Below are 15,981 nucleotides of genomic sequence, written 5' to 3' on the forward strand. Positions count from 1 at the left end.
AGGGCATCTGCCTGTAGCACCGTGGGACTGGGGTGTGTGGTCAGGGGTGTGGGGCCACCGGGGCACAGGTGTGCTCCAGGTGCAGGCTGAGCTGGCTTTTCCTGCCGTGGTGACCTTGCTCTGTTGGTCCCCACTCCACGGGCCCCTCTTCCCCGAGCGTGGGTGTGGGGAGCAGATTTGGACGCTGAGCGGGGAGTCCAGGCCTTGCTCACAGTTTTTGCAGGCCCGCGGGCTCACCGCCTCCAGGCAGGCCTCCCAGGCAGCCCTGGCTGGCCTTGTGGTACTCCAGGCCCAGGAACAGAGGCGCCTCCATCAGAGGTCAGCTGTGCTGGCTCCGGCTGCCCCTCACCCAGCCGAGGCTCCGTCTCCTCCTGTCCAGTGGGGACAAGTATGGCAGCTGCCTCCGTGGCCAGCCGGGGTCCAGAGCGGCTCTGCTGAGATGAGCTCTGGCCCGGACTGAGGCACCGGTGGTTGCGGCTGTGCCGTGTCTGGCGACGGGGTCCTGAGGGGCCAGCATCGGGAGCGAGAGGTGGGGGGCAGGCGCGGAATCTCCACGATGAACAGACAGACGGACAGACAGCGGGCGGTGGGGAAGGGGCGTTCTTTGGGCCGGCGTGGAGAGATAAGGGGGCCAGGCCAGGGCTGGACCTGCCCACCCTGTGTGCCCCTCCGGTCAGGGGACACGGCGCTGGCCCCGCCACACTGTCCTGTGGGCCCCAGAGGAGCCGAGCTTCCCGGAGCCCTGGCTGGGCATGGAGGCCGCTTGGGGCCGTAATCTGGGGGCTGTGAATATGTGTTGGGGGCCATATCATGCTGTCCGAGACACCTCAGTCTCCCCATCTGGTGAGAGTTAGCCACGAGGGGGCTCACGTGGACCAGGCGCTGCAGAACAGGGGGTCCCATTAGTGGCCAGCTCGGCAAGGGGGCGACTTGGGGGGCGCCAGGCCTCATGGAAGAGCTCAGTGCCACCCGCCAACATAGCACTGCCTTGGTACAGCAGGGTCCCTGTCCTCCGAGGCCAGACAGGCCTTATGCTGCACAGCCCTGCCCCCCAGCTGCCCAGAGCCTGGCGTGTGGCCGATGGACAGCAGCCAGCCACGAAACCTTCCCACCCAGCAGGGCCGAGCACGCCCCCCCGTGACCCCCTGGGGGTCTCAGCCTTTACCGGTGACATCTCTATAGCTTCAGCGATGATGATAGTCCCCGTGGCAGGGTCCAGAGGGGTGAGGCAGGGTGAGCACAGTCTGAGAGAGACCTGGAGGGGGGTCCCCCACATCTCTGAGACCCTGACCTCACAGAGGGGTATCTGTGAACCCCCACAATGAGGAGGTGGGCAGGCTCAGCTGCGATGTCAACCCCATGTCCTCCAGGTGAGGACAGAGTGGCGCCCAGTGGCTGGACAAGGGACTGCAGGCTCGGGCCACGGCTGGTGCCCCGTGCGCCCACCTGCTCTGGGCCCGGCAGGGGTGTCCGCAGGTGTGGGGTCTCGGAGAAAGGGCGGAGCTTCTGAGGCTAGACCAGGGGCCAGGGACGGGGAGCCTGGGCCGGGGCGTGGCTGGGGGGCTGGGCGCAGGTGGGGGTGGCCGCAGGAGCCCCCGTGACCGCGCTCTGTCTCGGCAGACGGCGCCCCGCTCGGCGAGCTGTCCTGGTCGTCCTCCCTGGCCGTGGTGGCAGTGTCCTTCTCCGGGCTCTTCTCTGTCATCGCCCTCATGCTGGCCTGCCTGTGCTGTAAGAAGGGCAGCATCGGGTTCAAGGTGAGGCCGGGGGGCCCGGGGGGCCGAGCGTCCCTCTCTCCTGGGCCACCTGGGGACCATATGAGCCCAGGCCCGGAACCCCACAGCCCCGCCCTGGGGCTGCCCTCAGGGACCCATCTGGGTTTCCGCGGTGGGGTCACGGCCTCACACTGTCTATCCTGGCTCAGGGCCAGGCCTCAGGACAGTGAGGGCGGGCCTTGCAGGGGTGTGGGAGGGGCCTCACCCCCCGAGCCCCTGACTTCCCGGGGAGGGGAAGGAGGGAGGATGCACTTTACAGCCCCCAAACCAGCCCATTGTGTGGAGCCACCTGCCGTTGGGCCCGATGAGGGAAGGGCTGTGTGTGGCACTCAGTGCCAGGGCCACTGCAGACAGCACGGTGTACGTGGCTTCAGCTGACTGCCCCCCCCACGGCCACGCTCCACAGGGCGAAGTTCCCAGCTGTCCTCTTGCACTGCTTTCTAGGGCCGAGCCCCCTCCTAAGGGCAGCAGCTGAGGGCGCCCCTTGGGGTGCTGTTGCCCCTTCCTGCCAGCCCCACACTCCCAGATCTCAGCAGGTGGAGAGCTGGGAGCCGAGAGCCCCACCCCGAGGTCCAGCCGGCCGTGGGCGAGTTCCTGCTGACTTGGCGCATAGCGCTGGCTGTGGCCGTCCCCGTGGGCCCGCGGCCAGCCCTGCCCTGGGCTGGAGGTCAGATTCCTGGCCTGGCGGGGTCGGGAGGGGGAGCCGGCTGGTGGCCTGGCACAGCACCCCAGGCATTACAGGAGCAGCACCCCCGTATCACCTCACAGAGAGGCAGGGGGAGCTGGCACCTGCCGGGTGAGCACTGGCCTTTTCCAAGCCCGCATTTGAAGGCTCGGCCATCCTCCCAAAACCCTGAGGGGCCCCGGCCGGTCAGCTGGGGAACTGGGTGCCCCAGCAGCAGGCTGAGAACGGGTTGGCTCCCCTGGCCTGCAGGCACTCGGGTGGGGGGCGGCTGAGCCAGGCCACACTGCTGTGATTTCCCGGAGGACCCTGGGCCTGGGGCCAGAGCCCGGAGGTTTGGGGGATGGGCTGGGGCGGGGCCCAGGGGTGGGGCTGGTGGGCATTGTGTAAGGCAGCCCCTCCCCTTCACTGTGGAGCAAGGCCCTGGACGGCCACCAGCCCTCCTCTCTGGCCCCCTTCACCCCAGGGACCATGGTGTGGGGACAGAGGGGTGCCAGCGCCCCTCAGGGGTGGGTCTGCCTGCACAGCGGGCTCCCCGTCCTGGAGCGGGACGGGGGGAAGGGGCTAGGCCGCGATGCTGGCACTGTCCTACCTGATTGCCCGCTGCGCCAGCACAGTCCGGCCGGCCTCCGGGTGACACCTGCAGGTAACGCGCTGGGGCCAGGGCCAGACCCCGGGGGCAGGAGGGGACCCGCGACTTCCCGGAGGTGCCTGGGAGAGGGGAGTCGCCACGGGCACCAGCCCTCACCTCCCCCGGGTTCTGTCCTTTCTGGGCACAGACCAGGACCGGCTGGTAGGGACACAGCAGACGGCTTCCAGCCTCCCTCTGGCAGCTGAGAGAGTTGAGGCCAAGAGAAAGGAGGGTCCCCAGGTCACACGGCACCGGGCCAGCGAGGAACGCAGGCCTCTTGGCTCCCAGCCCCGCCCCTGTCCCCACGGGCTCTGGGTCACAGGGTGGGCGGTGCCGGCTACAGCAGGTGGTGACCCCACATCAGGCGGGGGGCGGGGTGGGGGGTGGTGGTGGTCGGGTCTGTCAAGGTCAGGCCGTCCTCAGGGCTGCACTCTGCCCCCAGGGGCGGGGGTGACTGTTCCCTAGACAGACAGGTGTGGCCAGCCAGGTGGGGCCCAGCCCCGGGCTGCTAAGAAGCCGGGGAGTGGACTATGGCCTGCCGGGGTCAAGGTCCAGGGCGGCCTGCAGGCGGATGCCGGTGGTAGGTGGCAGGGTGCCGGGCTGTGGGTGATGATGGGGGTGGGCGTCCTGCCCCAGGCATTCAGATGCTGCTTGTCCCAGAGGGGCGGGGGCGCTTAGCTGCTTGTCCCTGGGACAGCGTGTGGGGTGGACGGACCCTCTTCCCTCCTACATGGCCCTGATCCTGGCACAAGTCCCCGTGGCGGGCGGGGCTGGGGGGGCCAGGCGGGGGTGGCCGAGAGGAGTTGGGGGCTGACTCTGGACGGGCGGGGGCAGCTGGCTTCCGCCTCCTTGGTCTCCTGCCTCCACCACGACCCCATCCCCTGCCTGTGTGGGGCCAGTGCCGCCCACCCAGCCTGAACCTGGCAGGGTGGGTGGGTGGGCTGAGGTCTGAAGGGAGGGGTGCTGCTACCCCGGGGCTCACGGCCCACTGCTGAGGCTCTGCCTTTGGGAGGAAATGCCCCTGAACCGACGTGACACTAACACCGGCTCTCCTGGGGCAGCCGGTGTCCCCGGGGACAGGGTAGGGGCAGGAGGGTGTCTGCTAGAGAGATGGGCGAAGGGGCGGCTAACGGGGGTGCCAGCAGAGGGTAGGGGCTCCACCCCCAGCTCTAGGGCAGGCGGGAGCTCGGCCCTGGGAAGAAAAAGGCCGATCAGAGTCTGGCCTGCGCCCTGTGCCACCCCGCCCTGCCCCCGTGTCCCCTGCCCCGCCCCGTGTCCCCTGCCCCGCCCGTCCCTGGAGCTCACCGCTGTTGCCCTTGTCGCCCGCCCGCCCGGCCTAGGAGTTTGAGAATGCCGAGGGGGAGGAGTATCCGGCGGCCGCCACTCAGAACGGGCCCGACGTGTATGTCCTGCCGCTCACTGAGGTCTCCCTGCCCATGGCCAGGCAGCCCGGGCGCTCAGGTGAGCAGCCCCGGGGCACAGGTGGTGGGCCTTGTGGCTTGGGGCTCGGCAGCCAGTGCTGCCGGGACCTGGTGTGGGGGGGCCGGTGCGTGACCCCCCCTCTGCTAGGATCTGGGGCGCTGTGAGCGGGCTTGGAGACAGCCCTGGTCTGGGATAGGCCAGCCATGTGCTGGGAGGCGGGGCTTCTCTGCTGCCCCCGAGATGCCTGACCCCAAACCTCGCCTTGGTGTGGGCTGGACACAAGGGGACATGGGCCCCATTGTGCCAGTGGGCAGGGCCTTGCACTTGTGAGGGGGGCTCTTGGGGCTCCCCCTGTGGGCGGCCGTGAATGGGCCTTTCATGCAGGCTGGGGTTCAGGGGCAGGCGGACCGGGTCTGACCCAGTGCTGGCAGGTGCAGGCAGGGCCTCTTCCTGTGGCTTCCTTGACGTGTCTCCCGGTCACCCCCATCCCAGGGTCCCCCCACCATGCTGGCCACCCACAGGGCAGAGGTGGGGCCCGAGCTCCAGCGGTTATGGGTCAGTGGCCTAGCTGGGCTTCGAGCCAGTGCTGCAGGCACCCCCGCCTCCATGGCAGGCTGGCCTCAGGGTCCCTAACTCCTAGGCAAAGCCCGTGCCACCCCTGCTCCTGCGGGAGCACTGAGGGGGGTGTCAGGCCCTGCGGGGCTCTGCTGCCACCAAGGCCAGTTACCGGGGCGGAGAGCAAAAGCTCGTCCACCTGCTTCTGCTCCAGGCCCCGCGGGGCCCCGACAAGACGTTGCCCCCGCCCCCCAGGGCCTCACCTTCCTCAGGGGCGGGGGCCCCAAGGCGCTCGTCTGCGCCCCAGAGTAGACGTAGGAGGCCATCAGCTGCCAACTCCAGCACTTGGGGCTCTATAGGTGTCACCACCCCCCAACCCCCTGCTGGCATCTCCATGTCACCAGCTTGGCAGGAATCAGGGCCGGGGTTCGAATGCCTGTGCACATCTGTGGACTGGCCTAGAAGAACACCCCACAAAACCCTGACAGCAGGCTCTCTGACCTTCCTGAGTGGCCATGGGGGTCTCTGGGACTGTCCTAGCACTGCTGACACTGGGAGCTGATGCGGAGCCAGGGGACACCCCAGGGGACACTGCCCCAGGCCTGGGCCTGTCACACCCCAGGGAGGCGTGTGTGCCTGGGACCCCGAAGAGCCTTTGAGACCCAGGGTTTCAGGCCAGCCGCAGTGTGGGGACAGTAAGGCTCCGGCTGGAAATGCCTGCGCGCCTTCCCGGACACCTCCCCTTTCTGGACCAGCCCCACGACTGGGCCGGTCACACCGTGATGACAGGGCGCCCCCTCAGCGAGACCCACCAGGGCACCTGAAGAGAGGCTGGTGTATCACGTGACCGCAGGCCCTGGGAACTGCACAGCATGCCCAGGCCACGTGGGGAGGTCGTGGACGGAGATGGAGCTCTGGGGCCTGGGGTGCTGCCTTTACTGGGGTGGAGGGTGGGGGCTCACCCCTTAATGGTGAATTTAAAACACAAGAATGAGAATTCAAAGCTCAGGAAAGAAAAAAAAACCCAAGTGACCCAAATGGTCAGTTATTGAAATTAACCAAGAACACAGGGGCCCCGGTGGGGGCGGGGCGGGCTCCCTATCTGATTTCGGGGCTGCAGCCGCGTGCTTGTTTGAGGTACCTGTCCTTGAAGTGGACACCTGGGCAATCAGAGCTCGTCAGGCACTTGCATCACCAAGAAATGAACCCAAATACCCTCAGAGAAACACAAAGCAACAAGCGTCAGGGCTTAGGCGACACCCAGCTTCTCCCGCCCCCGGGGAGCTGTCCCCAGGTTGCGGGACGGACCCAGGGGAGCAACTGCCTGTTCTCCCCAGTTTTGCAGCTCTGGCCTCAGTTTTCCGCGGGGTCCCTTTGCTTCCAGGGAGAGGGAGAGATTTGGGGTGAAGCTGGGAGGGCAGCCCACCTGCAGGTCGAGGGTGAGGGACCTGGGCATTGGGTGCCACCCCTCCAGACTGTGGGGAGGATGGCACAGCCAGGCCCGCTGTCCTCGGGCAGTCCCAGCAGCCCCCGCCCCAGCCCCCTGCCTCCCGCAGACAGGAGGACTCTCTGTTGGGCTGGCCGTTGGCATGTTCCCACCTCCATCCCAGTCGGGCGTCCACCATCGGGACCACCGAGACTGCTCTGGGAGACCCCAGGCTGGAGAGGGGGCGGGGCCAGCAGGCTGAAGCCCGAGGGAGGAGCCCCAGGAGTCAGGGCCCAGTGAGACCCCCGCCTAGATTCTGCTCAGAATCAAAGTCGACATGCCCTGTGCCCTCTGGGCACTGGCGTGGGAGCAGAATTCGGGGAATCCCTCGGGCACAAGAAGGGTGAGTGGGCTCCGACGCCCTGGCTCTCCCCCTGCTGACCTCACCAGCTGGCCCCAGGGAGAATGAGCCCAGTGTGTCCCGTGCGGACTGTGCCAAGCAGCCCCTAACAAAGGAGCCTTTGGCGTGCCTGGCGCTGGAATGCCAGCCTGCGGCAGGGGTGAGGGGACGGGCTGCTCCGGTGGCCTCCTCCCCGTGGCTCAGCCCCAGCCACACCGCACGGTCCAGCTCCAGGCCCCGCAGTCTCCAGCCTGACTTGTCCCTGTAGCTTGGGACAGACCCTCCCAGAAAGATGCCTGGGTGAACTTGCAGGTCCACAGTGCCTTTGGGTGGCAGGCACCCTGTTCCTGATGGCGGCCCACAGGTGTGGCCTCACTTCTAGGGGGCTCAGTGCAGCTCCCCAGAGGAGGCCAAGTGGGCAGTCCCTCGAGGGGCCTGATGAGGGGGTGTGGGGGCGATGGCGGAGGCTGGGCTGTGGTCCCTGAGCCCAGCGCCCTGTTACAGTGCAGCTGCTCAAGTCCGCAGACCTGGGCCGGCACAGCCTCCTGTACCTGGAGGAGATCGGCCGAGGCTGGTTCGGGAAGGTGAGTTCCGGCGCCTGGGGGCGGGGCTGGCTTCGTAGGCCCCTCTCTTGCCTGGGAGGTAGAGGGGCAGATAGAGACCTGCTTCTCCTGGGAACTGACCCAGCCCGGGGGTCCCCTCTCCATGTCCCCACCCTGCTGGGCCCCTTTCTGGGGACCACGGGGTCTGCAGCCTGGGATCCAGCGCTGGGGAGAGGGCTGGGGGCGGGAGCAGGAGGGAGCAGCATGTTGTCCTGGCTTCTCCCTGACCCCCGGCCTGGGCGGGACAGCTGCGTCCCCCCTCACTGTGGCCCCCAGAGAGTGCCCGGAACAGTAAAAGACAGATTATGACAGCCGGGGCGGGGCGCGGGGTTCCCCCGGGAGGGGTCTGGAACCCACTCTGCTCAGGAGCAGAGCGAGACACAGGAAAAGCAGAGCCTGCCGGGGTGCTGACGTGTGGGGTGCTGACGTGTGCCCCGCCCCTGCAGGTGTTCCTGGGGGAGGTGAACTCGGGCATCGGCAGTACCCAGGTGGTGGTCAAGGAGCTGAAGGCCAGCGCCAGCGTGCATGAGCAGATGCGGTTCCTGGAGGAGGCGCAGCCCTACAGGTGGGTGGCACCGGGGCAGGCGGGCTGGAGGAGGTGGGGGCCGTGCTGGACAGGGGGCCCTGTGGTCCAAGGCGAGCTCGGTGCTGCCCCTCCCTCCCAGACCCTTCTGGCCCACCCGCCCCTGCTGCCCCACGTGTGAGTCGGGCGGCCTGTTGGCTCCTACAGGGCCCTACAGCACGGCAACCTGCTCCAGTGCCTGGCCCAGTGTGCCGAGGTGACGCCCTACCTGCTGGTCATGGAGTCCTGCCCCATGGTGAGTCACCCGCTGCCTGGCCTTCCGTTTGCCCCGAGCTTCTGTGCGAGGCGGGAGTTTGGGCCCAGCCTCCCGGCCGAGAGGACTTTGCTGGGCCAGGCACCCCTCGTCCCCGCTCTGTGGGCCTCACATTCCTGCCTAAAGTGAGGTCTGGGGGGGGCCTGTGCCCCACCATCTCCCGGAGGCCACTGTGCCTGCCCCGTCTCCAGGGCCCCTTCCTGCACACACAGCTCCAACCCGGAGCCGAGCCGCTTGCCCGCACCACACACGGGTCCCTGGAGCACACAGGTCCCGAGTCTGCTTCCTGGCCTCCTGGCCTCCTGGCCTCAGCCCTGGCCTTGGGGCGTCCCCAGGACAGCTGGGCTCCCCTTAGAGCTGGGCACTGTCAGCTCCCACGTGCAGGCCAGGGAGCTGGCCCTGACTCTTTGGTCACTTGCCCCATGGGGCTGCCTGGGTCTGTGGGCGGTGTGGAGACAGCACCCCTGCCTGCTGGTCACCCTGCAGAGCCAGCCCCCGGGGGGTGATGCAGCAGCCCTGCGGGGTGCCTGTTGGCAGGACGCCCAGTTCACCCCAGGGAGGGAGAGAGGGCCGGGTGGTGGGTCCGCACGGCGCCCACTTCCCACCGGCAGGTGACGCTGCTGCCCCTGTCGGCAGGGGGACCTCAAGGGCTACCTTCGGAGCTGCCGGGCGGCGGAGCCCCTGGCGCCCGACCCCGTCACCCTGCAGCGCATGGCCTGCGAGGTGTCCTGCGGCGTCCTGCATCTGCACCGCAACAACTATGTGCACAGGTGAGGGTGACAGGTGAGGGCGGGGCCGGGAGCCCTGCGCCCCCAGCTCTCTGCGGGGCTGGTCCCCTGTGGGGACCACTGTGTAAAGGCATTTTATTAAGTGGAAAACGGGCAGGTGGGGGGCGGACCCTCCTCTGCAGGACGGTTAAGCGAAGCGACCGTCTTCTGTCCAAGCTGGCCTGGGCGGGCACACGGTAGGGCCCGAGGCCTGTCCTGTCCCAGAGGCGCTTAGCACCCCCTCGCCCCGCCCTGCGCCCCCTGGCTCCACGCCAGCCTGCTCTCCTGCCCGCCTCAGGCGGGGGAGGGGAGGGACAGCGCTGTTCTGTTTCCCACCCCGGCCCCTGGAGCCGGAAGGACGGGCCCGGGTGCCCGGCGTAGGGGAATGTGCCTGAAGAAGTGGCCATGGACGTGGCCCCGCCAGCCACGGACGCCTCACGGGCCGTCCTCCCCAACAATATCCTGGTGCTGAGTGATGACACACGCAACTCCAGCATCAGTGATTTTGTTGAAGAGGGCAGCTGCCAGCCTCCCGATCCGCCCGCCGTGCCCACCCAGCCCCCAGCGCCACACACCCACGGGCGCAGGCTCGTCTGTGGCCCCCGACCCCACGATTGTCCTGCTGCCCAGACACCCACCAGGCAGGCAGGGGAGAAGCCAGCAGCCAAGATCCGCAGTGGGTCAGAGGTGGGGTGGGGGTCACCACACTGCTGGAGACAGACACTCCATGGCCCGTCCCTGCCCCCGGGGACCCGTGCGGGCAGGGCAGGACCCCCTGGGATGCTAGGGACCTGTTTCCTGTTACGCCTCCCTCCTGGGGCCGTGCTTGGGAGGAGAGTCAGCAGGGTCCTCGGGCTGGCCAGCCCCCGAGGGGTGGGTATGAGCAGAACTGAGGGAGTGGCCGGGGCTCAGGGTCAGGGGTTCCAGTGACGGCGGGGCCCCGCCTCTGCCGAGGGCCCCCGGCATGTTCTGCACCCCTCTGGGCCTCGCTTCCCTCCTCCGCGGTGTGCTGTTTCAGGCCCTGTCCACGTGGGCCCCCCCAAGTGCCCAGTGCTGGGCGAGGGGCTTGAGCTCTGGGCAGGGGGTGGTGGGCAGCCTCTCCAATGCCCTTTCCTGCCCACCCACCGAGCCGAGCCCGGTGACAAGTGGTCCGGCCGCCCGGTGCCCCGGGCGCCACCAGCCGGGTCACTGGCTGACCGCACCCTTCCGCCCCCCAGTGATCTGGCCCTGAGGAACTGCCTGCTCACGGCCGACCTGACGGTGAAGATCGGTGACTACGGCCTGTCTCACGGCAAATATCGAGTGAGTGGGCTGGGCGGGCCGGAGGGGCAGGGCGGGCGGCCTGGGCCCTGGCGGGTGACGCCGTCCCACGTGCCGCAGGAGGACTATTTCGTGACCGCCGACCAGCTGTGGGTGCCGCTGCGCTGGATCGCCCCGGAGCTGGTGGACGAGGTGCACAGCAACCTGCTGGTGGTGGACCAGACCAAGGCCAGCAACGTGTGGTGAGCCGGGCCCCGGGTCAGCCGCCGCCCCACCTGCTGCCGTCGGCCTGTGTGGCTGCCCAGCCCCCGTGAGTGTCCAGTGAGGACACACGGCCTGCAGGCCTGCCGGGGACGGGTGCTGGGCCCGCCCTCCCTGCTCACTTCTTGCATGGAGCGCATGCAGCCTGGCTGCTCAGAAAAAGGCCGTGTGTGTGAGGACACGCTCGTCTGTCCAGCCTCATCGCTCTGTAGGAGTTGGCCAAACACGGCCCCCAGTGAGGTCACAGGGGCGCTGGAGTCGTGTAGCTGCCAGCGTGGAGGACCGACTGGGCCGACACCCACAGACCACATGGAGGGAGCACACGCTGGGGACGCAGACCCCTCCGGAGTGACAGCAGGCTGGACCGACGAGAGGGGGCCTCACATAGAACCCGTTCTGTGCGGAGGGCCCGGTGGGGGCTGGGGACCAAGCTGGGTCCGAGCGGGCATTAGAGTTGAAAGGCATGTGGGACATTTCTGCCATGGTGGTCCGTCCTCGCCTCTTCTCCCCCACCCAGCCCAGCCCCTGGTTTGGCCTCTCCTCTGCTCCTGACAACTACTCAGACCCAGGTCCACAGACCAGCCCCTGAGCCCCCCGGCTCCTCCCCTGAGCCACCGAGCCCATCATGGACACTGCATTCTCTCTCTGATCCTCAGCTCTCCATCCAGCTGACCCTCTGTGCCTGCTCACCCTCGTGCATGCTGACCAAGGTCCCCCAGATGGTTCTGGCCAAGGCCATCATGACTCCTCCATTGACGAATTTGCTCTGTTCCTTATGCCCCCAGCCTCCCAGGACAGCTTGGGGTCTCAAAGAGCTGGGCGAAGCCCTTGTCCCCCGCACCAGAAGAAACCCCATTGCATCCTCCCAGCCCTGCATGCTCTGGGTGCCCCGCCTGTCCCCCTGGCCCACCCTTGCTGGCCCCGCCCCCAGACTTGGTACCAGCCCCTCCTTCCAGCCCCTGCAGGTGGCGGCTCCTCTACCTGGTAGAGTGTGTGGTCTTCACTGCAGCAAGGGAATGAAGGAACACACGGTGGACTGGCTTTGTGTCAGGCCAGGCTGGCTTTATTCACCTGGGCACGTTGGGCACAGGCCTGGGCCTGGCCGGGCGGCACGGCCTCCCTGCTGTGGTGACAGGGGCTGCCCCTTCGTGTCCCACGCTCCAGGATCCCGTGCAGCCGTGCCGACTGTGGCCCTCCGCTGACGGTCATCCCCCCCTGCAGGTCCCTGGGTGTGACCATCTGGGAGCTCTTTGAGCTGGGCGCACAGCCCTACCCACACCACTCCGACCGGCAGGTGCTGGCCTACGCCGTCCGCGAGCAGCAGCTCAAGCTGCCCAAGCCGCAGCTGCAGCTGGCCCTGTCCGACCGCTGGTGAGCGCCCTGTGACGCCAGGGTGGGGCGGGGCTGTCCCTAGCAGGAAGGCCGAGACAAAGGGGTGCTCCCTGTCCCCAGGGCAGAAGTGGCTCCTGACCACCTGGGTTTCCAACTCACCTTGGATCCCCTCTGGGTCCCCCCCTGTGCCCAAAGGGCAATGGCCTCTTTACCCAAAACACACATTTTCCTGCAGGCAGGCAGGGAGGTGCGACCTGGGGTCTTGTTTAACTAAGTGGGAGATTCACTTAGTAACTGCCGTCAAGGGATTTTGAGCATGAGGAGATGGGCTCCCTCCTTAGGGAGCGAGTGAGTGGGACTGAGCCTCCCGCCGGCCTCCCACCCCAGGTACGAGGTGATGCAGTTCTGCTGGCTGCAGCCGGAGCAGCGGCCCACAGCGGAGGAGGTGCACCTGCTGCTGTCCTACCTGCGCGCCAAGGGCGCCACCGACGCGGAGGAGGAGTTCGAGCTGCGCTGGCGCTCGCTGCGGCCCGGCGGGGGCGGCGCAGGTCCCGGGCCGGGGGTGGCAGGCCTGGCGCTAGGGGGCGCGTGCGAGCTCGCCGCCGCCTCGTCCTTCCCGCTGCTGGAGCAGTTCGCGGGCGAAGGCTTCCACGCGGACGGTGACGACGTGCTGACGGTGACTGAGACCAGCCGCGGTCTCAATTTCGAATACAAGTGGGAGGCGGGACGCGGCGCCGAGGCCTTCCCGCCGCCTGGGGGCGCGCCAAGCCCCGGCTGCCCCGCGCGCCTGCCCGCGCTCCGCGCCCCCGACGGCGCGCCCCCGGGCGTGGTGCCGGTGCTCAGCGCGCACAGCCCCTCTGTGGGCAGCGAGTACTTCATCCGCCTGGAGGAACCCGCGCCCGCCGCCGGCCATGACCCCGACTGCGCCGGCTGCGCCCCCAGCCCCCAGGCCGCAGCCCCCGTCTCCCAGGGCAGCGACCACGGTTCCGACGGCTGCGTGGCCACCTCCCTGGCTCTGGAGCCGCCGCTGGGCCAGGTGCCATTCACCGAAAGCCGCCGGGGCCATTGTGACTACTGCCCGAGCAGGACCCGAGCCCAGGACCCGCCCCGTACTTCGCGCTCGCCTCCTCCTGAGGCCCTGACGCTGGTGGAGCCCGGAGTGGAGGACAGCAACTGGGGCGTGGCCACCTTTTGCCCTCCTTTCTTCGAAGACCCGCTGGGCACAGCCCCCTCTGGGACTTCAGGGGTGAGCCGGTCCCTGGAAGAGGAGGAGGAGCCGGGGGAGGTGGAGGCGCACAAACACTGGAGTTGCAACGTGTCGGCCAACAACAGCAGCCGCGGCCACAGCCGAGCCCCGGAATCCTGGGCCCCGGGCCACGCAGGCAGCCATGCAGACCGCTGCCCTGGCAGGAAGCACCCCGTTTGGGCTGTCCCTGAGCTAGGCCACCCCCTGGCCCCAGAGGACCCCAGAGCGCCTCTCCTTGGACCGGAGGGGGCCTCGTTTGGCCAGGAGCCAGGCCGCTGCCTTGGCTTCCCCCATCTGTGTCCTGCTGAGGGCCTAGCACCTGCCACCAGCCTGGTGACATCCCCCTGGACAGAGGCAGCCGTATGCGGGGCCAATAGCCCTCAGACAGAACCCAGGCTTGCTGAGGAGGCCGAGGGCTCCGCTGGACACCAACTGCCCCTTCCCTCCATCCCATCCCCATCCCAAGAGGGAGCCCCGCTTCCCACGGAGGAGGCCATTGCCCCCACCACCCTGCCCGCCTCTCCCACACCTGCCAGCAGTGGAGCAGCTGCCACCTGGACAGCCCAAACCCTGGACAGCAGCAGCAGCTCCCGGGAGCTGGAGGCTCCAGGCAGTGAGGACGAGGACACCACTGAGGCCACTTCCGGTATCTTCACCGACGTGTCCAGCGACGGCCTGCAGGCCGAGAAGCTAGAGGTGATGCCGGCCTTCCGCTCCCTGCAGAAGCAGGTGGGAACCCCCGACTCCCTGGACTCGCTGGACATCCCATCCTCGGCCAGCGACGGTGGCTGTGAGGTCTTCAGCCCGTCGGCTGTTGGCCCCTCTGGAGGGCAGCCCCGCGCCCTGGACAGTGGCTACGACACCGAAAACTACGAGTCCCCCGAGTTTGTGCTCAGGGAGGCGCATGAGCCTTGTGAGCCTGAGGCTCTCGGGGAGCTGGCCATGGAGAGTGAGAGCCGGGGGGCCCAGACTCGGTTCACCACCTCCCCTGGCGGCCTCAACGAGAAGAACCCCTACCGAGACTCAGCATACTTCTCTGACCTGGATGCTGAGCTCGAGACCCCCGTGGGTCCTGAGAAGAGGGGTGGCGGTGTCTGGGCCCCTGGGCCAGAGCCAGACCTGGACAGCCCGCACAGCCCTGGGCTGCAGCTCTCCTCTGAGTCTGGGGTGTCTGGGGTGCCTGGAGAGATGCAGAGCCCCAGCCCTGGGGAGGTGCCCCCACTGCCACTGGGTGAGGACTCTTCCTCTGAGCCATGCGCCTGTTCCACGAGCCCCAGGCCAGAGCCTCCCCGGCCCCAAAGCCCGGCCCAGGTGCCGCCACTGCCCAGCCCCCAGCGTTCCAAGGTTTTCCTGCTGACCCCGGTCCCGCCCGGCTCGGAGAACCACCGCCCAGGGCTCCAGGAAGCCAGGGGACTGCTGTCGGCCCTGCCCACAGAACGGACAGAAGGCCCAGGCACCCCCAGGACCCCACTGTGCCTGGCCCTTCCGGGACTCCCTGCAACCCCCGAGAGCCGGCCGGAGGACGAAGAGGAGGACAGCGAGGACAGCGACGAGTCGGACGAAGAGCTCCGCTGCTACAGCACGCAGGAGCCCAGCGAGGAGAGCGAGGAGGAGGCCCCGCCTGTGCCCGTGGTGGTGGCGGAGCGCCAGAGCGCGCGCAGCCTGCGCAGCCTGCTCAAGATGCCCAGCCTGCTGTCTGAGGCCTTCCGCGAGGACCTGGAGCGCAAGAAGAAAGCCGTGTCCTTCTTCGACGACGTCACCGTCTACCTCTTCGATCAGGTGGGCGGTGCCTGAGGCTCTGCGCGTGGGTGGGGGTCCCCCGCAGGGCGGAGAGCGGTGGGAGTGACCAATGTTGGCGGACCGGATCACGAGCTTCTCTGACCCTCCAGGAAAGCCCCACCCGGGAGCTCGGGGAGCCGTTCCCCGGCGCCAAGGAGTCACCCCCCGCGGTCCTGGCGGGCAGCCCCAGCTCCCCCAGCTTCCCCAGCCGGCCGCGACGGGCTGAAGGCTCCCGGGACGGCTTCGCGGCTGAAGAGGGTGAGCTGGGGGCGGGGCTCGCGCGGGGCGGGGCTCGCGCGGGGCGGGGCTCGCGCGGGGCGGGGCTCGCGCGGGGCGGGGCTCGCGCGGGGCGGGGCTCGCGCGGGGCGGGGCTCGCGCGGGGCGGGGCTCGCGCGGGGCGGGGCTCGCGCGGGGCGGGCTGTGACGTCACGGGACCGGAGTGACTGCCCGGCGCCTTGCAGGCAGAGGCGGCTTCGAGTGGGACCACTGCTTCCCGCTGACGCCCTCCGGCGAGCCCGCCCTGGCCGCCCCACACGCGCCCTCCAAGGCGGCCGCGGCCGGCCCCTACTCGCGCTTCACGGTGTCGCCTGCGCCCGCGTCCCGCTTCTCCATCACGCAAGTCTCCGACTCAGACGCCGGGTCCGTAGGAGGTGAGGCTGCGGCAGGGGGTGGCAGAGGACACTGCGTTGGGACAATGGAGTAGGCCGCCGGGAGGGGCACCTGCTGGGCGCTCGGGCCCTGCGCTCATTATTTCTAGTCTGCGGTGCAAGCTCAGTGTTCAGACGGGGAAGCTGGCCGGGATAAGTTGGGTCCCGCGCAGGCCTCTTTGGCCGGGCCACGCTCTCGCCTCCCGTCTTGAGATCCTCGCCGCCAGTCCCTCAGGCCTCGCCCTCGGGTTCTACCCTGCCAGGTGCCCATCCCCTACCTCACTCCCACCCCATGTAAGTTCTTTTGGGTTTTGCTCAGCTTCTCTGAAAGCTCAAATGCCTCCTGCTCACCTCGTCCCCCAG

General features: G+C 68.6%; 1 protein-coding gene across 3 annotated transcripts in view; it reads left to right on the top strand.

Moving 5' to 3' along the window:
- The window catches only part of AATK (apoptosis associated tyrosine kinase), a 29,062-nt gene that overhangs the window by 11,603 nt on the left and 1,478 nt on the right, over positions 1 to 15,981 (top strand). For all 3 annotated transcript variants that reach the window (XM_039859901.1, XM_039859903.1, XM_039859902.1), the window contains 12 exons: positions 1,621 to 1,754; positions 4,426 to 4,546; positions 7,393 to 7,472; positions 7,937 to 8,055; positions 8,221 to 8,308; positions 8,963 to 9,096; positions 10,311 to 10,395; positions 10,474 to 10,595; positions 11,836 to 11,985; positions 12,334 to 14,971; positions 15,082 to 15,229; positions 15,433 to 15,621. In XM_039859901.1, the coding sequence (XP_039715835.1) occupies positions 1,710 to 1,754; positions 4,426 to 4,546; positions 7,393 to 7,472; positions 7,937 to 8,055; positions 8,221 to 8,308; positions 8,963 to 9,096; positions 10,311 to 10,395; positions 10,474 to 10,595; positions 11,836 to 11,985; positions 12,334 to 14,971; positions 15,082 to 15,229; positions 15,433 to 15,621 (3,919 nt within the window). In that variant the 5' untranslated portion in view covers positions 1,621 to 1,709. The remainder of the gene's footprint in view (positions 1 to 1,620; positions 1,755 to 4,425; positions 4,547 to 7,392; positions 7,473 to 7,936; positions 8,056 to 8,220; positions 8,309 to 8,962; positions 9,097 to 10,310; positions 10,396 to 10,473; positions 10,596 to 11,835; positions 11,986 to 12,333; positions 14,972 to 15,081; positions 15,230 to 15,432; positions 15,622 to 15,981) is intronic.

The sequence above is a fragment of the Pteropus medius genome, unplaced genomic scaffold (genome assembly GCF_902729225.1).
Source record: "Pteropus medius unplaced genomic scaffold, Ma_sr-lr_union100, whole genome shotgun sequence".
In the NCBI taxonomy this organism is placed as follows: Eukaryota; Metazoa; Chordata; class Mammalia; order Chiroptera; family Pteropodidae; genus Pteropus; species Pteropus medius.